Source organism: Nerophis lumbriciformis, linkage group LG27 (genome assembly GCF_033978685.3).
Source record: "Nerophis lumbriciformis linkage group LG27, RoL_Nlum_v2.1, whole genome shotgun sequence".
Classification (NCBI taxonomy): Eukaryota; Metazoa; Chordata; class Actinopteri; order Syngnathiformes; family Syngnathidae; genus Nerophis; species Nerophis lumbriciformis.
This window is the reverse complement of record NC_084574.2, coordinates 14,032,113-14,059,928: the sequence shown is the minus strand read 5'-3', so window position 1 is coordinate 14,059,928 and position 27,816 is coordinate 14,032,113. Positions and strand designations below refer to the sequence as shown.

At 39.8% G+C, this 27,816-nt stretch overlaps 2 protein-coding genes across 2 annotated transcripts in view; both read left to right on the top strand.

The window, feature by feature from the left end:
- The first annotated feature begins 1,846 nt into the window (after positions 1-1,846).
- Positions 1,847-13,766, top strand: ftr84 (finTRIM family, member 84). The gene is made up of 7 exons (XM_061922814.2): positions 1,847-2,477; positions 6,137-6,232; positions 6,322-6,555; positions 7,160-7,316; positions 7,412-7,468; positions 7,544-7,597; positions 11,754-13,766. Exons 1-7 carry the CDS (start codon positions 1,905-1,907, stop codon positions 12,293-12,295), a joined length of 1,713 nt encoding a protein of 570 aa, XP_061778798.2. The 5' UTR covers positions 1,847-1,904; the 3' UTR covers positions 12,296-13,766.
- A 41-nt stretch (positions 13,767-13,807) lies between these two features.
- LOC133570125 (von Willebrand factor A domain-containing protein 7-like) overlaps positions 13,808-27,816 on the top strand; it is a 39,805-nt gene continuing 25,796 nt past the window's right edge. Inside the window, exon 1 of the mRNA XM_072916373.1 lies at positions 13,808-13,946. The gene's annotated coding sequence lies outside the window, so the exon portion shown is untranslated. The remainder of the gene's footprint in view (positions 13,947-27,816) is intronic.

Below are 27,816 nucleotides of genomic sequence, written 5' to 3'. Positions count from 1 at the left end.
TGTTTTCCTGTAGCAGTTTCATGTCTTCCTTTGAGCTCTATTCTGCGCACCTGCTTTGTGCTAGCAAGCAAGGCTTTTTACGTTGTTGCTATCCTTCTTTATGTGGACATTGTTGATTGTCATGTCCCGTACGGATGTACTTTGTGGACGCCGTAAGTTTTTGCTGTCGTCCAGCATTCTGTCTCTGTTTACTTTGTAGCCAGTTCAGTTTGACTTTCGTTTTGCATTGCCTTTTCCTTTCCCTTTTGTTCATTTTGGGTTTAAGCATTACATACCTTTTTACCTGCACGCCGCCTCCCGCTTTGGTCTGCATATTGGGATCACAACAAACCATCCTCGTCTCACCCGACACGTTCCGACTTTTACAAAGTAATGAACTACCTGCTGCCACCTACCGACATGGTTACCTTGCCGAGTTTTACACAGCACAGGCACTAAGCGATGGCATATTATCTGCAGATTATACAAACCCCGTTTCCATATGAGTTGGGAAATTGTGTTAGATGTAAATATAAACGGAATACAATGGTTTGCAAATCATTTTCAACCCATATTCAATTGAATGCACTACAAAGACAAGCTATTTGATGTTCAAACTCATAAACTTTATTTTTTTTTTTGCAAATAATAATTAACTGAGAATTTCATGGCCGCAACACGTGCCAAAGTAGTTGGGAAAGGGCATGTTCACCACTGTGTTACATCACCTTTTCTTTTAACAACACTCAATAAACGATTGGGAACTGAGGAAACTAATTGTTGAAGCTTTGAAAGTAGAATTCTTCCCCATTCTTGTTTTATGTAGCGCTTCAGTCATTCAACAGTCCGGGGTCTCCGCTGTTGTATTTTACACTTCATAATGCGCCACCCGGGCAGCACGGTGGAAGAAGGGTTAGTGCATCTGCCTCACAATACGAAGGTCCTGAGTAGTCTTGGGTTCAATCCCGGGCTCGGGATCTTTCTGTGTGGAGTTTGCATGTTCTCCCCGTGACTGCGTGGGTTCCCTCCGGGTACTCCGGCTTCCTCCTGCTTCCAAAAACATGCACCTGGGGATAGGTTGATTGGCAACACTAAATTGGCCCGAGTGTGTGAATGTGAGTGTGAATGTTGTCTGTCTATCTGTGTTGGCCCTGCGATGAGGTGGCGACTTGTCCAGGGTGTACCCCGCCTTCCGCCCGATTGTAGCTGAGATAGGCTCCAGCGCCCCCCGTGACCCCAAAAGGGAATAAGCGGTAGAAAATGGATGGATGGATGGATAATGCGCCACACATTTTTGATGGGAGACAGGTCTGGACTGCAGGCAGGCCAGGAAAGTATTTGTTGCCACCTTTCCCAACTTCTTTGACACATGTTGCTGGCATTAAATTCGAAAGTTAATGATTATTTGCAAAAAAAAAAGAAATGTTTATCAGTTTGAACATCAAATATGTTGTCTTTGTAGCATATTCAACTGAATATGGGTTGAAAATGATTTGCAAATCATTGTATTCCGTTTATATTTACATCTAACACAATTTCCCAACTCATATGGAAACGGGGTTTGTAATTATTTATTTGCAAGAATTATTTTTTGGACCAATTAGGTGAAGTTGCATAATTTCCCAAGGCACACCAGACAGTGGTTGAAAAACACTGTCTTAGTACACGCAAACCTTTAATAAATCAGGGCCGTAGTACTACTTCCCACCGTTTGGGTGAAAGTTTTTTCATCGAAACTTGCACAAATTGCAGACTCTGCTACTTTAAGTCATTGTCAGTCTGTTTGTAGTGTAAACAAAACCTCCCCTTTTGAATAACAGCATAAAACAACAGTGTCAGCATGCTGGCTCACAAGTGGTCTGGTTAGATCATTGCAGGACTACAGTTTATCTGTTTCAACCATTTTTAGCTGTAAAAAAATAATCATGGCTGAGTCAGGTTTCCCTTTACCACCAGAAGCCATCTGCCCACTCTGTGTGGATTCACAGCGAGACCCGGTCACCATACCATGTGGGGACACATTCTGCCTGGAGTGCATCAAGATCTACTGGGACCAGTTTGACCACATGGGAGTGTACAGTTGCCCCCAGTGCCGCGCCACCTTCACGCCGAGGCCCGTGCTGAGGCGCGACATTCCGGACGTCTTCCACGAGCGCCGGCGTCAGCTCCCCGAGCTGACGCCATTCCCCGACATGCATCGGGAGTCCTTTTGTGACTTCTGCGTCGGTCGCCGTAACAAGGCTGTCAAATCGTGCCTCGTGTGCCTGGCTTACTACTGCGAGACGCATGTCAAGCCCCATTACGAGTCGTCCACTTTTAAGAGACACAAACTGGTGGACGAAACCGGCCACCTGGACAGGAAGATCTGCCCCCAGCATGAGAAAGGACTGGAGCTGTTCTGCCGCTCGGACCAGATGTGCATATGCGTGTTGTGTACGGTTAGAGAACACCGCAGCCACAACATTGCTTCAGCAGAGGAGGAGCGCGTCGAGAAACAGGTGAGTCTCTGGGAGACATTTATACTGAGGGCTGTGAAATGCTCAAATAAAGATGGGCACCTTTCACATTTGAACCGGTACCGATACCGGTTGCCAATGGTACCAATTTTTTTTACTTTTGTGTGTTAAGGTGTTACACTCCAACGCAGGCCTGGGCAATTATTTTGACTCGGGGGCCACATTTAGAGGAAAAAATGTGTCTGGGGGCCGGTATATCTATTTTTAGGGACACTAATACAAAACTTCACAATAATGTCTGATTGAATGCTAAAAACGTTATGACAGACCGCCTTAAAAAACATAATGGAATTTTAAATGTTTCTATGAACGATAAAACATTGAATATTGACAAAATATGAATGTCACATCCCCACCCGACATATTTTACAATCAAGTGAAACGCAACAAAAATGCAACAAACAGTGAAATATGAACGCGAAGGGTACAAAATAAACCCACCTACAATCTGACGTATCACTAAGCTTTAGAGCTTTGTTGTGAAAAGCTCCTTCCGCGTCTGTGGAAACACTTCCCGCCCACACTGCTTGGTGCCTCGTCTGAGCTGCTGTGACGTAGATGACCATAGTAACTAATTAGATTACCATAGTAACTAATTAGATTACCATAGTAACTGGTGTATCATCCATAAGCGCAGATTCCAACCATTGAAATACTTTGTATACCGTATTTTTCGGACTATAAGTCGCAGTTTTTTTCATAGTTTGGCCGGGCTCCAGTGCGATTTATATATGTTTTTTTCCTTCTTTATTATGCATTTTCGGCAGGTGCGACTTATACTCCGGTGCGACTTATACTCCGAAAAAATACGGTAGTTCAAGACTTACGGTCATTAGAAAACATCACTGCACATCATAATGGCAGCTACAGTTTCCATCTTAAAGATCTAAAAAAATTATTTGGGAATGTCCGGCGGGCCAGACTGAAAAGCTTAACGGGCCACATGTGGCCCCCGGGCCTTAATTTGCCGAGCTCTGCTCTAACAGACCACAAGGCCACCTGCTCAGTGGCCTAGTGGTCCGTTAGAGTGTCCACCCTGAGATCGGCAGTACAGTCACAGTATTCACGTTACAATCAAACATCTGGTGTTTAAAAATGACAAAACTTACAGTATAAACACTCTGTAGGGCTCGACGTAAGTCTAGACTGGCACATTCAACTTAATGGTACAGACTACTTCAGAGATACAGAGAAGACAGGATGCACACCGCCATCTAACGTCTTGGAATTGCCACTGCATGCAAAGTGTAAAATATAATACTTGCAAAAGAGACTTAGAAATGTAAGAGATAAGAACTGGACAGCACCGTTATAATATTCAGCCCATTTTTAGATGTTCAATTAAATAAATTTGATTTTATTTAAAAATAATAACATTTATTAAAAGTTAAAGTTAAAGTACCAATGATAGTCACACACACACTAGGTGTGGTGAAATTTGTCCTCTGCATTTGACCCATCCCCTTGTTCCACCCCCTGGGAGGTGAGGGGAGCAGTGAGCAGCAGCGGTGGCCACGCCCGGGAATCATTTTGGTGATTTAACCCCCAAGTCCAACAGGGAGGTAATGGGTCCCATTTTTATAGTCTTTGGTATGACTCACGACCTACCAAGCTGCAAAAAGGTTAGATCAGTTACTATGCATCAGTCATTCCTCATTGGTTGGTCTTGACGTGAGTCAGTCCTCATTGGTCTGTTTATTGTTTACTTATGACCAGTGATGGGTCCCATCAGAGAATCAATCATCAAAAGTCGCACCAAGGTTTTGGGTTTTTTTGCCAGAAACTGACACTGAAAAATTTTTCAGTGTTTATGTATTTTGTACATAAGTATGGCAAACCACTCCATTAGAGCCAAGACAAAATGTTGAAAGAGCCATATTGGACCAAAAATACAAAAAACGAATCTGTAAGGAGCCGCAAAAAATTCAAAGCTGTATATAAGTATAAGACTTATATACGGCTGGAGGCAACACATGACGTAAGTGTCTATGTTAGCTATAATAGCCTACTATCAAAATGACTATGTGTCGCAGGCTGATGCAAATCTTTGTTGACAGAAATGTTGAGATTTAGTATTTATTCTACACATTTTTACAACATTGGAAAACATTAGTAATACTGAGGCTTCTGAGAGGGTGAGATAACTCCTGGAAATTACTAATGGCCAAAGGTATAGATGTGCGTGTCCAAGTTAAAGGAAAGCTGGGTAACGTTTGCTGTGGTCTGAAACAACATGGCACACAAACAACTATCTGAAATGCAGGCAATATTACATACATATAATGTGTCATGAGACATGCAAAACTAAATTATATACAAAGAGGATAAAAGTAAAGGATATTAAATGAGCTCAAATATACCTACAAATGATTCATAATGATGCAATATCTACATACAGTTAGCCTAAATAGCATGTTAGCATTGATTAGCTTGCAGTCATGCACTGACCAAACATGCCTGATTAGCACTTCCAACAAGTCAATAACGTCCACAAAGCTCACCTTGGTGCATTCACGCACAGTATAAAACGTTTGGTGGACAAAATGAGGCAAAGAAGGAGTGGAAGATTTTACATGTAAACAAACTGTTGCGTCACGGTCCACACTATGGTGAGTTCAAGAACGGCCGAAATTAGTAGGACAAAACGATGTTCACCAAATACTCTCATCAGTGAAGCATACACACAAGCATATTAAACAGTGGGATTTCTAACAATTGGGAAGGTTTGTGTCATGTTTGTCCTCAAACAAAAACATACTAAAACAAAAATTTATTTTCCCCCCATCTTTTTCCATTTTGAAATCCTTTATTAAAAATGCTTCTGGGAGCCACTAGGGCGGCACTAAAGAGCCGCGGGTTGCTGACCCACGGCCGAAGTTATAATAGTTGTTGCATTAAGCCTGTGGCATATAGTTATTGTTAAAGTTCAGTGACCCAACAAATACATACAAAATAGTGCTGCTAGGATCCTGATGAGAGTGCGGAAATACGACCACATCACACCGCTTCTCAAATCCCTTCACTGGCTTCCTGTTCCACTCAGGATTGAATATAAAGTCTCCCTACTAACTCACCAGTGCCTCCATGGAAATGCCCCCCTCTCACTCAAAGAACTGCTCACCCCCAAATACTCCACACGACAGGAGGCTAACCTCCTCCAACCTCCGAGGACAAAGCTCCGAACCATGGGAGACCGGGCTTTCTACTCCGCCGCTCCCAGTCTGTGGAACGCTCTCCCTGACCACCTGAGGGCACCACAGACTGTGGATGCTTTTAAAAAAGGCTTAAAAACCTTTTTTTTTTTAAAGCTTTTTGTAAGATTTATGTGTGCTAGTTCTACTTTTTATTTAATTTACTATTTATCTTACTCATTGGGGGCAGCTATTTGATGTTCTAGCTTTGTTTTTTGGGGGGGGTTTTTTAGCACTTTGGTGTTGTTTGTTCAATGTAAAGTGCTTTTACAAATAAAATATATTATTATTATTGTTATATTCTTCAGATTTTCCATTATTGTGTTAGATATGTGCTGTAACTCAGCCTCACCACTGTCTGGTGGTCACCCCAAAGTAGATCCAAACTGGGGTGCTGTATCAGGACTTAAGATTTATGAAAGTCCTCATATCATCGTTTCTTCCCTCCAGAAAGTGCTGGTGGTGACACAGTCGGAGGTCCAGTACATAATTCAGGAGCGGATGAAGGAACTACAGGAGCTCAAACATAACGTAGATGTTCTTAAAGTGAGAGTTCCCTTCCACACACAGCAAATCATACTTTAGGAAAATAACTTTGTGTACTCCGAGCCTGACAATGTGACCTTATCTGATAGAGCGGTGCCCAGCGGGCCCAAGCTGAGAGCGATAAGACATTCCACGAGATGCTGCAGGCGGTGGAGCGCTGGAAGGCTGAAATCCATCAGATGATAATGGCCAATATGCAGGCGGCCATGTCGCAGGCTGATGGCTACGTGGAGCGTCTGGAGCAGGAGATACTTGAGCTGCAGCGAAGAGACGCGGAGCTGCGGCAGATCCTGGAAACGGAGGACAACATTCACTTTCTGCAGGTTCTACATTGTCATTTATCCGTCAATTCACAGCATCCGTCCGTCCTTTTTCTACCGCTTGTATTAGGATATGAAATTAACTTGATATATATATATATATATATATATATATAAATATATATATATATATATATATATACACATATATATATTATTATTATTTTTTATTTTATTTTTTTTTACTTGGGACTTCCCGCGGGCTGTAGTTTGGGGACCCCTGGTTTATGCTAAAGGATGCTAACTAACTGAATGTAAAAATCAACAACTAAAAATGCTACCCAATCATATATATATATATATATATATATATATATATATATATATATATATATGTAATTTTATTTTTATTCTTTTATTTTTTAGGCTGTCCTTTCTAATCCATTTCCTACCGTTGTTACTCTCGGTGTCTCCGAGCCGCTCAGGCAAATGCATTTTCCCATCAATAACGTGACGTGATTTTATCCCCTGAAGAGCCTGTGAAACCTGCGAAACAGCCTTTGTGTTTTTTCCTGACCTAACATAAATATATATTTTTGTGTGATAGAGTGATTGGAGCACATACTCGTTGATTGATATATGATAACTCATGTTTATTGTTGGATAGAATTTTCCAACTCTGTGTGTGGCCCCGCAAGCCATGGTGCCCAAAGTGCTCATCAACCCTCAGTTCTCCTTCAGTGAAATGAGCAAAACGGCTGCAGAAATGAAGGAACACCTGGATGACATTTGTAAAAAGGAACTGGGTAAAATCTCCAAGACAGGTGAGTTCCAATCATTTTCAAACACATGATTGACTTATCCGAACTATCACAAAGTCGAGTGTGTGACGTACTGACATACGATGTTACATTGGCAGTCAGCGAAACCCCCGTGTACATCCTTTTGCCAAGAAATGGGGACAAAAGGCTGAAAGGTGAGTAGGCTGGAATGATTTAGATGCGGAAAAAAAACATGAACTCAACACAGAAAATATTTTTCTTCATGACAGTTCCGAGCAGAGTGGATTTTCAGGAGCCGAAAACAAGAACAGACTTTTTAAGATGTGAGTATTCTATGGTTGATAGTGCAGTATGCATTGTAGTAGGGTTGTACGGTATACCGGTACTAGTATAGTATCGCAGTAGAATCAAAAACGGTACTATACTCTGTTTGAAAAGTACCGGTTCTGTCTATCTGTGTTGGCCCTGCGGTGAGGCGACGACTTGTTCAAGGTGTACCTCGCCTACCGCCCGAATGCAGCTTAGATAGGCTCCAGCGAGCCATGGAGCATTTTCGGCAGCGCACAATCACGGAGTACTTACAAGCAGACACAGTGTGTGGACAGAAAAGGGAGAACGGATGCATTTTGGTCTAAAAACTGACCATAAAGGTGAAACTATAACACTGTAACGCCCTCAGGAAGAGGTGCTTTAAGACATGGCTAGCTAGCCACTTCTTTGTTTTAGCTACTTCTAAATCACTAATCCTGGTTTCCACGACGACAAATAAAGTATGTTTCTTACAAGTATCATCCCTGCAGGACGAGGAATAGCTAAACATGCTTTACTACACACCGTAAGAGGATACAATAGCTCACTGGCGTCGCCGCTAACAAAAGCTAGTGTGTCATGTTTTTTGATCATGTTTTGTTTTAGTTATGTCCTGTTTGGTTTTGGTCACTTAATTCCTGCTTTTTCACTCCCTTGTTTTGTTTCCATAGTTATTGTCGGAGGCAGATATTTACATATATCCATATTTAAGTGGTACTTCTTTATTTTCATAGTCATATTACAAGACACCTAGTGTTCTTCCTGTTGTTCTCTTTTGGTTGTCTGCAAGTACTGTATGTGTCAACCTTGATTGAACTCCTTTCTCTTATCTGTTCCTGTGCCCAGCTGAGGAGGAATGGGTAGATTCATGCACCTGTCACTAATCATGTCACTGTTATTTAAGCCTGTCATTTTCTGTTGGTCGTCCTGGCGACATCAAGGGTGATGGGTCAAATGCAGAGAATAATTTTGCCACACCTAGTGTGTGTGTGACAATCATTGGTACTTTAACTTTAACTTTAACTTTTATTAACTCTGTTTATCTGCTGTCATTCATGCGTTCATTCCATGCCATTGTTCCATGATCTTTTCCATGCTTGTTCCAAGTAAGTTTTTGTTTATTCATGTAACGTTTAACAGTTCTTTTGTTTCATGTCCTTAGTCTACGTTAAGTGTAAGTTTTTGTTTCATAGTCAAGTTTGTACCTCCGCCTTGTCCGATCCAACTATTCTTGCATCTCGGGAAAACAAACACCCCATAGTCCCCGTCTTGACAGTGTGCCTGAATGTAAACAAACACCAATGGGTGGATCTACACCTGACATCCACTGTAATGATACCAAGTACAATAGCGTATCTAGTCGATACCACTATGGGTTAATGGGTTATACTTGTATAGCGCTTTTTTACCTTCAAGGTACTCAAAGAGTTTTGACACTATTTACACATTCACCCATTCACACACACATTCGCCACGCCGTCCCTATGATTACATCGATATTTTTTTATCAGCAAAAAATAATTTTTCAAAATTCATGTTATGTCTATGAACTCAGGAAATACGCACATGAGGACTTTAAATATGACCAATGTATGACCCTGTAACTTGGTATCGGATTGATTCCCAAATTTGTGGTATCATCCAAAACTAATGTAATGTATCAACAACAGAAGAATAAGTGATTATTACCTTTTAACAGAAGTGTAGATAAAACGTTTTAAAAGAGAAAATAACTACATGTTAACAGTAAATGAACAAGTGGATTAATAATCAATTTTACAGTTTGTCCTTTATAATTTTGGCAAAATAATAGAATGATTAATGACACAATATGTTACTGCATATGTCAGCAGACTAAATTAGGAGCCTTTGTTTGTTTACTTACTAATAAAAGACAAGTTGTCTTGTATGTTCACTATTTTATTTAAAGGGGAACATTATCACAATTTCAGAAGGGTTAAAACCATAAAAAATCAGTTCCCAGTGGCTTATTTTATTTTTCGAAGTTTTTTTCAAAATTTTACCCATCACGCAATATCCCTAAAAAAAGCTTAAAAGTGCCTGATTTTAACCATGGTTATATACACCTGTCCATTTTCCTGTGACGTCACACAGTGATGCCAGTACAAACAAACAGCAAGGTATTAGCTCGGATTCAGACTCGGATTTCAGCGGCTTAACACTGTCTGATAAGATAATTACTAACAACTATGAACTAGGTTTACAGCATATGAAATACATTTGGCAACAACATGCACTTTGAGAGTGCAGACAGCCCATTTCAGGCGCGCTAAGAACATATATTTTTCCACGATTTCAGCACTCAGGTTAACCATACCTAAATAGACACAAAATACTGCATTACACAAGACTACCCGAATGTACTCGAATGATTGAAAAAAATAAATGTTTTTAAGCTAAATTATTGGTAAACACAGTTTATGTATAATAATTTACGTTATACCGCGAGTAATGAATAAAGTTTTCATCAATTAATATATTCTGTAGACATACCCTCATCCGCTCTCTTTTCCTGAAAGCTGATCTGTCCAGTTTTGGAGTTGATGTCAGCAGGCCAGGGAAGCTAGGGTCGATATTCTTCTCTTGATCATCTTCGGTGGCATAAGGGACAGCTTGAGCCAAGACATCCAGGGGGTTTAGCTCGCTCGTCTGCGGGAACAAACTGCCGCCATTGCTTGTCGTGTTACTGAGGTCCTTTGTCCCTGAATAGCTCACACACTCCGGCAGATTCAATGGGGGTCTGGCGGCAGATTTCTTTGACTTTATTGTTGGAAATGCATCTGCTTTGAGTGTCGCAGGATATCCACACATTCTTGCCATCTCTGTCGTAGCATAGCTTTCGTCGGTAAAGTGTGCGGAACAAACGACTGACCGTTTCGTCGGCTTTCCCCACACCCTCGTATTTTGAACAAATTTCGTCCAATTTCTTGCCACTTTCGCATCTTTGGGCCACTGGTCCAACTTGAATCCGTCCCTGTTCGTGTTGTTACACCCTCCGACAACACACCGACGAAAGTGAGAAAATGGCGGATTGCTTCCAAGAGCGAATAATAGAAAGGCGTTTAATTCGCCAAAATTCACCCATTTAGAGTTCGGAAATCGGTTAAAAAAATATATGGTCATTTTTCTGCAACATCAAGGTACATATTGACGCTTACATAGGTCTGGTGATAATGTTCCCCTTTAAGGACAAACTTGCAATAAGAAACATATGTTTAATGTACCCCATACTTGCCAACCCTCCCGGATTTTCCGGGAGACTCCCGAAATTCAGCGCCTCTCCCGAAAACCTCCCGGGACAAATTTTCTCCCGAAAATCTCCCGAAATTCAGGCACACAATATAAACAGCGTACCTGCTCAATCACGTTATAACTGTAGAATGATCGAGGGCGAGTTCTTGGTTTCTTATGTGGGTTTATTGTTAGGCAGTTTTATTAACGTCCTCCCAGCGCTGTAACAAAACACAACAACAGCATTTCGTCTACCGTAAAGCAGTTTGTCTGCCTTAAACAGTAATGTTGTGACACTCTTAAACAGGACAATACTGCCATCTAGTGCATTTGATAAAAGCACTTTTTGCGTGCCACACAGCAATGTCAGTGAGGGCGTTCAGCATGGTTAGAAAAATAGTGACAAATAGAACAAGGATGGACAATTCAACCCTTAACTCAACAATGAGTAGATGAGTGTTATGTGTGTGTATATGTGTAAATAAATGAACACTGAAATTCAAGTATTTATTTTATATGTATATATGTATGAAATACTTGACTTAGTATTTTTTATATATATATATATATATATATATATATATATATATATATATATATATATATATATATATATATATATATATATATATATGAAATACTTGACTTGGTGAATCCTAGCTGTAAATATACTCCTCCCCTCTTAACCACGCCCCCCACCTCCCGAAATCGGAGGTCTCAAGGTTGGCAAGTATGATGTACCCTAAGATTTTTTGTTAAAATACAGCCAATAATGCCATTTTTTGTGATTATTTAGAAAAGTATCGGAAAGTATCGAAATACATTTTCGTACCCGTACAACCCTACAGTGTAGTAATCAATAAGGATGTTTGTATTCATTTAAGTGTTCACTATATCATTAAATGTCTTCCTTATCAGACTCTACTAAGATGTCCATCGATCCAAACACAATCTATAAAGAGCTGGTCCTATCAGATGGAAACCAGAGGGTCACCCGAAGGAAAACGGTCCAGTTTTATCCCGACCACCCCGAGCGGTTTGACGGCTTCTCCCAGGTGTTGTGCAAGGAGCCACTGACCGGTTTCCGGTTTTACTGGGAGGCCGAGTGGAGCGGCGAGTTCTCGGTGGGGGTGGCGTTTAAGAGCATCAGTCGCAAGGGGAAGAACTCCAACAGTCTGCTGGGCTACAACAACAAGTCTTGGAGTCTGCTCTGCTCCGACTCGGGATATTCCGCCTGGCACGACAAAACCGACCGCGACCTTCCCAGCGCTCCCAGGGCGTCGCGGATTGGCGTCTACCTGGACTATGCTGGCAACACCGTGGCCTTTTACTCGGTGTCACAGGCCATGGAGCTCATACACAGATTCAAGGCTCACTTCAGCGAGCCTTTATATGCAGGCTTTGGCGTGGGCTCCTCGGTGACTCTTTGTCAGCTCAAGCGAAGTGCTACACCTTATTAGGATAAGCGGACTTGCTCACAAACATGCTATAACAGCGATTCTCAAACTGTGGAACGAATGCTGGCTCCATCTAGTGCGGGGGTCAGCAACATGTGGCTCTTTAGTCCCGCCCTAGTGGCTCTATGGAGCATTTTTTTTAAAAGGATTGAAAATGGAAAAAGATGGGTGGGACACACACACACAAACAAACGCAACAGTTTGTTTACATGTAAAATCTTCCACTCCTTTTTCTCATTTTGTCCACCAAAAGTTTTATACTGTGTGTGAATGCACAAAGGTCACAAAAAACATTCACGAAGTTTGGTTCTTTTATGAATTTATTATGGGTCTACTGAAAATGTGACCAAATCTACTGGGTCAAAAGTATACATACAGCAATGTTAATATTTGCTTACATGTCCCTTGGCAAGTTTCACTGCAAATATAAGAAATAACAGAACTTTCCTCCAGAAGGTCTTGTCTTTGTCCATGGGATGTCAGATGAAACAAAAATTGAGCTGTTTGGCCACAACACCCAGCAATATGTTTGGAGGATAAAAGGTAATCCCAGGAACACCATACCTACCGTCAAGCATGGTGGTGGTAGTATTATGCTCTGGGCCTGTTTTGCTGCCAATGGAACTGGTGCTTTACAGAGAGTAAATGGGACAATGAAAAAAAGAGGATTACCTCCAAATTCTTCAGGACAACCTAAAATCATCAGCCCGGAGGTTGGGTCTTGAGCGCAGTTGGGTGTTCCAACAGGACAATGACCCCAAACACATGTCAAAAGTGGTAAAGGGATGGCTAAATAAGGCTACAATTAAGGTTTTAGAATGGCCTTCCCAAAGTCCGGACTTAAACGTGTGGACAATGCTGAAGAAACAAGTGGTTGTAGCTTTGTTGATGTTATGGACTTGTTGGAGTGCTAATCAGGCATATTTGGTCAGTGCATGACTGCAAGCTAATCAATGCTAACATGCTATATAGGCTCGCTGTATGTACATATTGCATCATTATGAATCACATGTAGGTATATTTGAGCTCATTTAATATCCTTTACTTGTATCTTCTTTGTATATAATTTAGTTGTGCATGTCTCATGACACATCATCTGTATGTTTGTGTGCCATGTTGTTCCAGACCACAGCAAACGTTACCTAGCTTGCCAAAGATTGTATTAAATATATTAAAAGAAGACAGCATGCTGTTTCCTTTAACTTGGACACACACATCTATACCTTTGGCCATTAAAAGCCAGTAATTTCCAGGAGTTATCTCACCTCTGATAGCCTCTGATTTACTAATGTTTTCTAATGTTGTAAAAATGTGTAGAATAAATTTTACTGTGGAGGTAAGGTGCGATCAGTGCGCCTGCAGAAGCAAAGGTCACCGCCTCTGGCAATGGTGTCGAGGGCGGAGCACCATCGGCTATGGGCGGGGCATGTGCGGGATGGCGAGACACAGCTGGCAGGTGATTAGATTTCACAGGTGGTGCGTGTTAATCTAATCATCTGTTGTCTTTAACAGTGAGCGGCCAGCGGAGGAGGAAGGGTTGAGAGCGCCTAGAGAGAAAAGCTTCTGGAAAGATTGTGCTTGAATGTGCATGGACAATAAAACTCTGTTAAAATGGCACGCCTGGCTCCTGTGACGTGATATATCTGTGGAACAGGTAGGGATCGACTTCCAAAATTACATTTCAACATTTCTGTCAACGAAGATTTGCTTCAGCCTGCGACACATAGTCATTTTGATAGTAGGCTAATATAGCTAATAATGACACTTACGTCATGTGTTGCCTTCATAACTTAAATACGGCTTTTAATTTTTTGCGGCTCCAGACAGATTAGTTTTTTGTATTTTTGGTCCAATATGGCTCTTTTAACGTTTTGGGTTGCCGACCCCTGATCTAGTGGTAGGCCAAAAATCTTTTATCTAAGTATTGTAATGACATGACTCCAACTGCTATCAAAGGTTTTTCAGCCTTGAATGGATCAAACTGATCTGTGGCCACCTGGTAACCTCTCTGCAGAGCAGAAAAGAGAGACAGCAGATCAACTGGTCTAAAAATGGGTCTATTTAAAGCAGAAATGTCAAAGTCGTTTACACTGAGGGCCAGTTATGTTTGGCCACAAAGGGCCGCTTCTAACAGTGAATACTATTATTACACCTTTTTTTTAATGCATTGTATTCGTAGAATCTTTTTTAACTAAAATGTAAAAAAAAAAAATGGTAAGTTGCAATAATTTCACCTCAAGATGTTGTGTATTTTACTGTAAATGGAAAAACAGTACTGCCGTTTTTATGGTTAAAAAAAAAAAGGCAGCTCAGTTGCCAGAATTTTACGGTAAAATGTAAAAAAAAAATTTTACTGTAAATTTTAAAAAAAATGCAATTTTACAGTCAAATTTTGGCACCTGAGCTGCCAGTTAGTTTTTTTGTTGTTGTTTTTTTAAAGCAAATCAACAACTGTAGATTGTTCTGTGTATTACTGTGAATGCCAGTACAGTAAAAGAAAAGTACTGTTTTTTCCATTTAGAGAAAAATGCTGTAAAAACCACAGTAAATTTAACAATTTTACTATGAAATCTATTGCTACTTTTACGTTGCACAAGTTGATGGGTAACATGCCTTGGAATCATTATTATTAGTATTTTTACACTTCACCCTTGCTCCTGATGGGTGCTGGTTAGCGCCTTGCATGGCAGCTCCCTCCATCAGTGTGTGAATGTGTGTGTGAATGGGTAAATGTGGAAGTAGTGTCAAAGCGCTTTGAGTACCTTGAAGGTAGAAAAGCGCTATACAAGTACAACCCATTTATCATTTATTTATTTATTTCTATTTAAAAAATGGTTTGAATGTTTGATAATGCATATTTTTTGCATAATTAGACAATATTTAAGTTAACATAATTTGCAGTTACATGGAGTACATATATTTTTGGGGGGGTGTATTAGTGCCCAAGGCATGGGTAACTTACACATCTGTAAAGGCACCATTAATGCTGAAAAGTACATACAGGTTTGGCAACGTCTTTTTCATGGACGCCCCTGCTTATTTCAGCAAGATAATGCCAAGCCACGTGATACAACAGTGTGGCTTCATAGTAAAAGAGTGTGGGTACTAGACTGGCCTGCCTGTAGTCCATCAAGTACACCAAGCAAGAATGGGAAATAATTCCTCCTGAAAAGCTTCAAAAATGTGTCTCCTCAGGTCCCAAACGTTTACTGAGTGTTGTTAAAAGGAAAGGCCATGCAACACTGTGGTAAAAATACCTCTGTGCCAACTGGTTTGCATTGTGTTGCTGCCATTAAATTCTAAGTTAATGAAATTCTCAGTTTGAACATTAAATATCTTGTCTTTGCAGTCAATTCAATTGAATATAAGTTGAAAAGGATTTGCAAATCATTGTATTCTGTTTTTATTTACGAATTACACAACGTGCCAACTTCACTAGTTTTGAGTTTTGTAATATTGGTCTATATGGTGGTACTCTGAGAGACAAGTGTTTTCTGAGGAGGTACTTGGTGAAAAAAGTTTGAGAACCACTGTGCAGGAAAGATCAATAGCATTATCTATTAATGAACAACTGCCAATTAACCATTTTACCTTTACTTTAATACTAAACTGCTTTGTGTTAGGGAGGCACATCCATCCTATATGTAATTGTCATGGCAACACTTAATCACTCATCACAATGTTGGTGTTGTATAGATCTTTGAAATATACAAACATTATCGTCCGATATCCAATATCTAACAATATTCAAATTGTTACAAACAGCTACTTTGGGAAAACACTATAGGGAAATCACATGCATACTGTATATTTACATCTCATTATCAGGCGGACTTCACTTGTAGCTAAAATTAATATTATTAAAACAGTAGAATTTAAAAAAAAATAAAAAATGTTTTAGGATACAACTTACCGTACTAGGACTGTTTATGACGTGGAGAAAAAACCTAAACAGTGACAATAGCGTTGATATGTGTCTCTGCTGCTCTCTGCTGGATAGCATGATGAAGCACACCTTTACAATAATAACACTGCACTTCTGAATGCATTGTCAGGAGAGTCATCTTGTGTGTGTGTGTATATATATATATATATATATATATATATATATATATATATATATATATATATATATATATATACAGTAGAGGCCAAAATTTGGACACACCTTCTCATTTAATGTGTTTTCTTTATTTTCATGACTATTTACATTGTAGATTGTCACTGAAGGCATCAAAACTGTGAATGAACACGTGGAGTTATGTACTTAACAAAAAAAGGTGAAATAACTGAAAACATGTTTTATATTCTAGTTTCTTCAAAATAGCCACCCTTTGCTCTGATTACTGCTTTGCACACTCTTGGCATTCTCTCGATGAGCTTCAAGAGGTTTGAAATGGTTTTTACTTCACAGGTGTGCCTTATCAGGGTTGATTAGTGGAATTTCTTGCCTAATCAATGGGGTTGGGACTATCAGTTGAGAATGAGAAGGTGTGTCCAAACTTTTGGCCTGTACTGTATATATATATATATTTATTTTTATTTTTATTTTTATTTATATATATATATATATATATATATATATATATATATATATATATATATATATATATATATATATATATATATATATATATATATTATGTGTGGTTCTTTTTATGAATTTATTATGAGTCTACTGAAATGTGAGCAAATCTGCTGGGTCAAACGTATACATACAGCAATGTTAATATTTGATTTCATGTCCCTTGGCAAGTTTCACTGCAATAAGGCGCTTTTGGTAGCCATCCACAAGCTTCTGGTTGAATTTTTGACCACTCCTCTTGACTAAATTGGTGCAGTTCAGCTAAATTTGTTGGTTTTCTGACATGGACTTGTTTCTTCAGCATTGTCCACATGTTTAAGTCAGGACTTTGGGAAGGCCATTCTAAAACCTTAATTCTAGCTTGATTTAGCCATTTCTTTACCACTTTTGACGTGTGTTTGGGGTCATTGTCCTGTTGGAACACCTAACTGCGCCCAATACCCAACTGATGATTTTAGGTTGTCCTGAAGAATTTGGAGGTAATCCTCTTTTTTCATTGTCCCATTTACTCTCTGTAAAGCACCAGTTCCATTAGCAGCAAAACAGGCCCAGAGCATAATACTACCACCACCATGCTTGACGGTAGATATGGTGTTCCTGGGATTACCTTTTATCCTCCAAACATATTGCTGGGTATTGTGGCCAAACAGCTACATTTTTGTTTCATCTGACCACAGAACTTTCCTCCAGAAGGTCTTATATTTGTCCATGTGATGTCAGATGAAACACTTTTTTTTTTTTTTTTTAAATAAGTGTCATTTAGAATATTACTGTGATCATAATCACAATAAAACACATGACAAAGATTTTAAGAAAACAATAAAAGTGTATTTGTATCATCAAATGTATCTGTGAACAACTAAAGATTATATGAACACAAAAATATGGGACATTAACAAAACAGTACAATTATTCCCTTAGTACCTTTTTAGTACATACAGTTGTTGGAACAAAATAAAACTCAATACAGTTGTCTCTTGTGTATCGCTTTTAATTTGATTCCCGACATGACCGTGGTACATTAATTTTGCAAAGTATAAATTGAATATTTTCATAGACTGTTTATGACCTTCTAAATAAGTTTGCCAATACTATTACAGCTCTCTAGACATGAAATAACACACTTGAGTCACCTTTTTCACTCCATGAGAAACCTTGGAAGGGACCGCAGATGTGGGGAACCCCCTGACCTCCCCCACTTATTAACTGAGAGTCCAGTTCATAGTGAGGCCAGCTGGGGCAGAGCAGAAAAGAGAGACGGCAGATCAACTGGTCTTAAAAGGGGTCTATTTAAAAGTATACAAATGAGTTTTAAGATGGGACTTAAATATTACTCTAAGGTTGATATTTTTAGTTTGTTTTGTCAATTTTATGCTTGTAAGTGCTTCATTTCATTCTACGAAAAGTGGCAGAATATGCCTTAAAAATGTGGAAATATTTAAAAAAGTCTGCGATGTGGTAAAGCCGCTATATTTGGTGCGTGATTTTGCTTGGGACAATTGTATTGCAAAAAGGGTAAACGCAATTTTGAATCATTCAAATCTTTTGGCTTTATAGTTGTAGTTTGTAAACAAACAAACTTTAGTAATCCCTGCGAATAACAGTGAACAAATGTGAGCGGAGAAATTAAAATGTCTAGCCTAAGAGTGTTCAACCTTGCGGTAAAAAATGTGTTGTTGGGAAACTATCAAAAACATGACTAGTTGTTTGGACTATCTCAACTGTGGGACACAGGTGCAAAAGAGCTCACTATGGAATAAGGGACTTGACACCCCAGACAAGGCTTCAGAAGACGAAAGATACCCAGGCAAGATGGAGCTAATCTCATGGTCGCTCAATGCTATTAACAAGACAGTCACTGAACCAACATCTCTGCAATTGTTCTTCAAGGTAAATCCTGTAAAAATAATACAATACTTCATAAAACTACTGTTTAAATGTTTGTTTCTCATTTTAAAAGGCATGTTACATGTTAAAATTAGACTTTTTCTAAATGACTTTCGATTCCTTTTAATGGGCATGGCTGTTTGATGTGAGATACAAGTGTTTTGAGTTACCAGCTCGGTCCTAGAAACAATTGACCTCGTAAGTACGACTGTAATTATGTGCAATGTTTGGCGGTCCGATAATCAAGACGATGAACGGTGGCAAGATTTTGTCCAAAACTGAATGAATGGAGCGTACAAAAACAGAGGTATCGCAGGTGTGGTCAAGGCGTCGTAAGGAGCCGTGTTCCCCAACTGTCATGGTTTGGTTGCGGCTTACTGCGCGGTTCGTTCTCCCGGGATGCAAACGGACGACTCCGGACAGGACTTGCAGGTAGGAACATGATTTAATCTTGAAACAAGACTCAAAGAGGTACAAAACAGAAAACAACCCGACGGGACAAGGTGTCGATCGCACTTGAAGCTAAGTGCTTAGCATGGGCTAGGAGGCAAGCAAAACTTAGCACTGGAATCAAGAACTAGAAAACTTACTAGGTGTGGCATGAACAAACAAATCTTACGTGACGATAGCGTGAAGCAAACAAAGGCTGGCAAAGGCAGGCTTAAATAATGTCTCTTGATTAGCAACAGGTGAGCGTCCCGAACACAAGAGGGTACATTCTGGCCCTGACAGCAGACACACCTAACAGAACAATACCAGAGAATGAGAATGAGGAAATAAAACCATTTAATCTGGCCCTGAGTTTTCCAAATTAAGAAACAGTTACCGGTAATAAGATAATTACCATCATTTTAATTGTAACAATTAATTGTAGGTGTGGCGGAACCACCTCAGCCAAGTTGTCAATCAAATCTGCTGTACTCTGGCTGAGGCTCGCCTCCTGCACCCCCGCCGTAGAATGCACGGCAAGCCCTGACGGGAGTGTTATATCAAGTAAAGCCCACACTTAAACTTTCCACGTGCAAGATTGAATCTATTTAAAAAAAGTTATTTCATAAGAAGCCAAAAAGTGCAAAAACAATAGTGTTCGTGTTGGAGGAGTTGTGAATGACTGCAGGGCCACAACATTAGGTACACCTGCAGACTGCAGGTGTACCTACTTCACATCTCCTCCAACACGAACATTATTGTTTTTGCACTTTTTGGCTTCTTATTAAATAACTTTTGTAACCTATTTTCATGGGCTTTCCTCTTTGTGATGTTAAGTTCCTGTTATGCGCTGTTATACAGTATATGCCTTGAGCTCTTATTTTGAAGGCGCTAAGAGCGGAAGTGACGACACGTTGCGGAGGTTTTTGAAAGAACTTAAATAAAGTGGTCCTCGTGTAAACTGGAGCCTCTGTGTTTGTTATTTTGTAGGTTCATACAGTATAGGCGACATTTATAAACCCTCGGTTACACTTTTTTAAATAGATTCAATCTTGCACGTGTAAAGTTTAAGTGAGGGCTTTAGTTGTGGACTTCATTTATAAGTAAAGGTAAGACCATAATAAAGTTTTTTTTATTAAATGTGCTTTTTTGTGTGCTACAGTTTGTATGTGTAAAGTTAAAGTTAAGTTAAAGTACCAATAATTGTCACACACACACTTTGTGTGGTGAAATTTGTCCTCTGCATTTGACCCATGCCTTGATCACCCCCTAGGAGGTGAGGGGAGCAGTGGGCAGCAGCGGCGCCGCGCCCGGGAATAATTTTTGGTGATTTAATCCCCAATTCCAACCCTTGATGCTGAGTGCCAAGCAGGGAAGAATGCTGGTATGAGCTTTTAAACATAACCCGTTAACTGCTGCCAATCAAATGGTGAATAAGATACTCTTTAGGGTTCATATGTTTGTAAATCTGACTGTGATGAAGTCAGTGCCTCACCAGCCATCAACCTCACCGCACGTCACTGTCTGGTTTACATCAATAGGTGAACAGGGTTGTTCCTGATCAGCACAGTTCAAACGTCTCTCTTATAACTTCCCCGTCGGCCAGGGAAAAATCAGATTTATGCCAATCATAACCCATAAGGAAGGGCTGTTCAACACCTTTTTAGTGGACTAGATTTTAAGAAAGCACAATACATCAAATGCTTATTTTGTTCTTTATGTTTTGACATTACTGCGATGTTTCGAGTTGTTGAAATAAGGCCATTACAGTACACTGATGTGTTATTATAGCACAGTGTGTACAGCATATAGTGTACAGTGTGTCTACAATAATGTATGTCGCCAAAGATGTGTTCATTTATTTGTTTAAAATGGTTTTCCTGGGGTCCATCACACAAGACTATAACACAACACCAAAACAAAAACTCAAAAATACATACAAAAGACACTCTGATTAGTATGAATAGACAAAGTAGAACAGTCATGCCCTTGACTGAGCAAAAAATTATTGCATTTTGTTTAATTACTCGAATGAAAAGAAGCAAATAATGTGATAAAAACATTTAGCTCAGGAGCAACAAGAGCAACTTATTTAATGGTAGCAATGAAACTACTTAGGTTACATTAAGTAAAAATGAAGTCATGTATTATGACTACTGTGTTATGAAAATCATGCAATCATAAAATGGCCAATCAGCAATTTGATTCTCGCAAAGTATCAATATTGTCATGTCTGTGTGATCATGTTTTTGTTTTGTCATGTTCTGTTTTGTTTTTGGACTTTTTGTGCACTTTTGTTTTGTCACCATAGCAACCATTAGTTTTCACCTGTCACGTCACGCACCTGTTTCACGTTTTGAGTCACGCACCTGTTTTCGTTAATCATGTCTATAGTATTTAAGTTCATTGTTTTCAGTTTGTCGTTCTGACGACATCCCCATATTTATGCTTCTGCACACTCTCCACACCCTTATGATCCTTGCTGTTCTTTTTTCATGCCGGTTCCATGCCAAGTAAGTTTTTGTTTATTAAGCCACAGTTAGTGTTTTTTGTTGTTCATAGTTTTTGCCTTTGTGCAAGTGTTTGGTTTCATAGTTTGCTCTCCGCCATTGTGCGCGCCTTTTGTTTACTTCCTTGTTTTGTATTTATAGTCTTTAAATAAAAAATGTACTCACATTCCCGTCTCGCCCGAGCCAACTTTCCGTTGCATCCCGGAAAAGCTAACACCCAAGACCAAGTCATGACAAATATTAGAAAAAAAATAAGTAATTGGTATATAATAGAATAGAATAGAAAGTACTTTATTGATCCCTGGGGGAAATTCAGCACCACAGTTCGCTCACAATAAACAATAAACACTTAGGTATTTTTTACATGTGAATAATATAAACACAGTCTAATATACAGCATTATTCACATGTGAATAATATAAATATACATTTTATTTTTATGGCATACACAAATCTGGCATTGGCAGTAACTACTTTGTTGGTTTTCTTTACTTTGGCTGTCATTCAGCCTCAGCTTGGCAGAAAATATCTCGCTGGCTAGTGATAGAGAGAATTAACCAAATGTGACTTTTGCAGTGACATTTGGCTTCAGAAAATTAAAAAAAAAGAAGCGATTATGTGGCTTTAGATTTAGCCTGCTCAGTGGCCTTGTGGTTAGAGTGTCCGCCCTGAGATCGGTAGATCGTGAGTCATACCAAAGACTATAAAAACAGGACCCATTACGTCTCTGCTTGTCACTCAGCATCAAGGGTTGGAATTGGGGGTTAAAACACCAAAATGATTCCCGGGCGCGGCCACCGCTACTGCTCATTGCTCCCCTCACCTCCCAGGGGGTGGAAAAAGGGGATGGGCCAAAAGCAGAGGGTAATTTCAACACACCTACTGTGTGTGTGACTATCAATGGTACTTTAACTTTTACGTCCACAGAATATAGCTTAGCAGTAGTAGTAATGTTATGCTCGCTTACTTTTTTGAAGTTGTTTAAAGTTTGTTTTATAATTACAGTTATGTCTTGTCCTCAAAACACGTGTCCAGTGTCTCAGTTGTTTGATTAATATAAACACATAGTGTTCTGAAAATGACTTTTAAAAAGTATATAGATACTTGTTACTTTACCAAAAAAGTAAGTGAATTACTAAAGGAATTACTCTTAAATAAATCTAATTAATTCATCAGCTGTCATATTTTTTTTGTCAACAAACGGTGTATTGTATGGATGGCAAGTTTGTCACTTCAATCATTGATTTGTTGTTCATTATTCCCATTGTGTGCGTGCGCGTATGTTGTCTGCTGTGTCACAGTGTGATGGTGCCTCTTCCTATTTGATATCAAGTTCATTTTAGTGCATGTGCTGCTTGTTGCTTTCACTAGTAAAACATACTTGCCAACCTTGAGGTGGGGGGGGTGGGCGTGGTCGGGGTGGGACGGGGCGTGGTTGGGGGCGTGGCTAAAAGGGAGGAGTATATTTACAGCTAGAATTCACCAAGTCAAGTATTTTATATATATATATATATATATATATATATATATATATATATATATATATATATATATATATATTTTTTTTTTTTATTTTTTTTTTATATATATATATATATATATATATATATAAAATAAATACTTGAATTTCAGTGTTCATTTATTTACACATATACACACACATAACACTCATCTACTCATTGTTGAGTTAAGGGTTGAATTGTCCATCCTTGTTCTATTCTCTGTCACTATTTTTCTAACCATGCTGAACACCCTCTCTGATGATGCATTGATGTGTGGCACGCACAAAAGTGCTTTCATCAAATGCACTAGATGGCAGTATTGTCCTGTTTAAGAGTGTCACAACATTGCTGTTTACGGCAGACGAACTGCTTTACGGTACACAAAAACGTGACTGCTGTTGTTGTGTGTTGTTACCGCGCTGGGAGGACGTTAATGAAACTGCCTAACAATAAACCCACATAAGAAACCAAGAACTCTCCCTCCCTCATTCTATAGTTATAACGTGATTGGGCAGGTATGCTGTCAATTAGAGATGCGCGGTTTGCGGGCACAACCGCGGAGTCCGCGGATTATCCGCGGATCGGGCGGATGAAATTTAAAAAAAATTAGATTTTATCCGCTGGTCGGGTCGGGCGGTTGAAAAAAAAAAAAAAAGATTTTAAATAGATTCAGGCGGGTGGCAGTTAAACCAATTCGGAAATATATATACATAGTTAAATGTTGTTACCCACATACGAAAAACGAGCAGACACCTGCAGCATATGCCACAACAGAAGAAAAAAAAAAAAGAAGAGATGGACACTTTTACGGAGCGGAGAAGGGACGCCTCGCCGGGGTCCGGGACCGAGGCCCCTTCCCCCGAGAGGGCCCCACCGGGAGCCGTAGCTGAGGCGATCCGCGAGAAGGGCCCGACGCACGTCCAGGGTCACCACCGCGCCCACCGCACCGACACCCCGCCTCGTCCGCCTTCGCCGCGGCCGGCGTCACGCGCAGCAGGTAAGCAGCTTACCTGCCCGCCACCCCCGTGGCCGGGGGCTCGTAACAGGGGTCACTCCGCACGCTCCGCCCGCGCAGCTTACCTGCCCGCCACCCCCGTTGCCGGGGGCGCGTATCAGGGGTCACTCCGCGCGCAGTGCGCTCACGAAAGGGGTGGGGCTCACCCTGGTTGATATAGACAGCAGCAGGACGGTGGCCATGGAAGTCGGAACCCGCTAAGGAGTGTGTAACAACCCACCTGCCGAATCAACTAGCCCTGAAAATGGTTGGCGCTGGAGCGTCGGCACCATACCCGGCCGTCGCCGGCAGCGAGACGCGCTTGGAGGTGCGCTCAGCGCGGCTCCCATATGATTGCGCACTGGTGTGCGTCTGGGCCGTGACAGCGTGTCACGCGAATGTTTGTACTGCATTGGATCAGTCTCCTTTCTTTAACAGGCAAAAGCTTTATAACCTCACTAATGCCTTGCATCGTCTATATTAGATATATAACAACGGGCGGGTGCGGGCGGATGCGGTTCTGATTAAATGTTAGGTCGGGTGGATGTCGGATGGTTGACGACTTTCTGATGCGGTTGCGGATGAAATAATTGCCTATCCGCGCATCTCTACTGTCTATATTGTGGGTTAGCGGACTCAGGTCCTCATGGACCTGAGTCCGCCTGAATTTCGGGAGATTTTCGGGAGAAAATTTGTCCCGGGAGGTTTTCGGTAGAGGCGCTGAATTTCGGGAGTCTCCCCGAAAATCCGGGAGTGTTGGCAAGTATGCTAGTAAAAAGATATTTCCCACATTCAACTTGCTGCACTTATGACACCGTCTTGTTGTTGACATAAATATAACCACTTCAAAAGTAGCGTGCCACGTTACAACATTTCAAAGTACCGTATTTTTCGGAGTATAAGTCGCACCAGAGTATAAGTCGCACCGGAGTATAAGTCGCACCGGTCGAAAATGCATAATAAAGACGGAAAAAAACATATATAAGTCGCACTGGAGTATAAGTCGCATTTTTGGGGGAAATGTATTTGATAAAACCCAACACCAAAAATAAACATTTGAAAGTCAATTTAAAATAAATAAAGAATAGTGAACAACAGGCTTAATAAGTGTACGTTATATGAGGCATAAATAACCAACTGAGAACGTGCCTGGTATGTTAACGTAACATATTATGGTAAGAGTCATTCTAATAACTATAACATATAGAACATGCTATACGTTTACCAAACAATCTGTCACTCCTAATCGCTAAATCCCATGAAATCTTATACGTCTAGTCTCTTATGTGAATGAGCTAAATAATATTATTTGGTATTTTACGCTAATGTGTTAATTTCACACATAAGTCGCTCCTGAGTATAAGTCGCACCCCCGGCCAAACTATGAACAAAACTGCGATTTATAGTCCGAAAAATACGCTATATCCTTAAGTCTGACAGTGTTCAAATGTAACAAAAACACTCTGTTACAGACCTCGTATGGGTCAATTTTGATCGCCTTAAAGCGGGGTCAGCAACCCACGGCTCACGGCTCTTTAGCGCCGCCCTAGTGGCTCCCTGCACTTCTTTCAGAGATGTGTGAAAATGTTTTTTTTGTTTTAATATATTTTCTGTAGGAGAACAAACATGACACAAACCTTCCTAATTGTTAGAAATCCCACTGTTTATGTTATACATGCTTCACTGATGAGAGTAATTGCCAAGCACCGTTTTGTCCTACTAATTTCAGCGATCCTTGAACTCATCGCAGTTTGTTTACATGTACAACTTTCTCCCATTCTACCACAGAAAGACGGGTTTTATGCCACTCCTTCTTTGTCTCATTTTGTCCACCAAACGTTTTATACTGTCGTGAATGCACAAAGGTGAGCTTTGTTGATATTTGGTCAATCCATGACGGCAAGCTAATCGATGCTAACATGCTATTTAGGCTAACGACGTGTACATATTGCATCATTATGCCTCGTTTGTAGGTATATTTGAGCTCATTTAATTTCCTTCACTTATGTCCTCTGTATTTAATTTATATTTGCATGTCTCATGACACATTATCTGTACGTAATATTGACTGCATTTCTGATGGTTGTTTGTGTGCAATGTTGTTCCAGACCATTGCAAACGTTACCTAGCTTGCAAAGATTGTAATAAATCCATTAGAAGAAGACAGCCTGCTGTTTCCTTTCTCTTGGGCACACACGTCTATACCTTTGCCCATTCTAAGATAGTCATTTCCAGGAGTTATCTCACCCTCTGAGAAGCCTCCATTGTTTTCCAATGTTGCAAAAATGTGTAGAATAAAAATTAAAATACAACATTTCTGTCAACGAAGGTTTGCGTCAGCCTTTGATAGTAGGCTAATATAGCTAATATAGACACTTGCATCATGTGTTGCCTTCATTATAACACTTATATAAGGCTTTTATTTATTTTATAAATTTTTTGGTCCAATATGGCTCTTTCAACATTTTGGGTTGCCAACCCCTGCCCTAAAGGAACCCACAGAGTCCCTGGAATCCACTTTGAGAACCACTGTAAAACAGCATTCCATCAAACAGTAACATGGAGCTATCTTTTGAAAGATGCTGAGTGAGAGGAAGCGACAACAGAGAGATATGTTGGCTCTATCTCTTGGTTGAAATGAAATATTGACAAATAATGTATTTTGTCAAAATTCCCTTTTAAAATTTCCATTTCTTATTTCTGGTAATTAAGGCTAGCAATAGGAGGCCACAGTGCAGGTCATCAGTCTTAAGGAATGAATTGACATTAAAACAGGCCAAATTGGTGTTAAAAAAAGGCCCAAAATGTTTTCAAACGCATTTTGACACTAAAGTCTCACTATTCTATTTTCTGAATCTTGGCAGCCCTGTAAAATACTATCTAAACAAACAATGTTTTTTTTACATGTTTCCCACTTTATGTTGGTTTACACTGATTGGTGGTTTTAGTATTATACTGTATGCGCTTTTATGATTATGATCATGTTTTATTTTGATTATATGTAAGCGTCTTAAAAGCGCTGTATAAATAAAATGGAATATTATTACTATTATTGTTATAACTATTGTATCACTAAATGTATACTTTAACAGACAGGCCTGTTAAAGAAATATATTAAATTATATTCTGTTGAGTTCCACAGGAAATATTTTATAAAAAATTCTGTTTATTGTTATCTTGCAGCAAAAACATATTATTGAACAGTTTAATTTCAATGTATTCATATTACTGCATAACATGCATCTATCAATTCAGGGTGGAGTTAATTAGTATAAAAATAGTTTCACACAAAAAAAAAGAACAAAAAAAAAGCAACACTTATTTATGTGTCAGAGAGTCGGCAACTGTACTCATCACTCGTACTACTCTATCTTTTTGAAGTGGTATTGAAGGCAATATATGTTTATTTGCCAAAGCAGAAGCAAAGGTAAGATAGGTTGTTACGCTTGTCACTTTTTACATTACTGTTTGTCTGTATGGCCCGGAAAAGTCAGTGAGAGGGACTAAATAGATTGGCCTCATTGTGACTTTACAATGGGGCCAACATCTGAGCGGTTAATTTGTGTAATTGTGGTTACAGTTATAATATGTCATCTTTGCTCTATAACATTAACCTA

Bases quoted from the DNA above. Each gene is read 5' to 3' on its own strand.
- ftr84 (XM_061922814.2), top strand. From the start codon at position 1,905: ATGGCTGAGTCAGGTTTCCCTTTACCACCAGAAGCCATCTGCCCACTC. The intron at 7,317-7,411 runs GTGAGTTCCAAT...TTACATTGGCAG, and splicing joins GGGTAAAATCTCCAAGACAG to TCAGCGAAACCCCCGTGTAC. The intron at 7,469-7,543 runs GTGAGTAGGCTG...TCTTCATGACAG, and splicing joins TGGGGACAAAAGGCTGAAAG to TTCCGAGCAGAGTGGATTTT.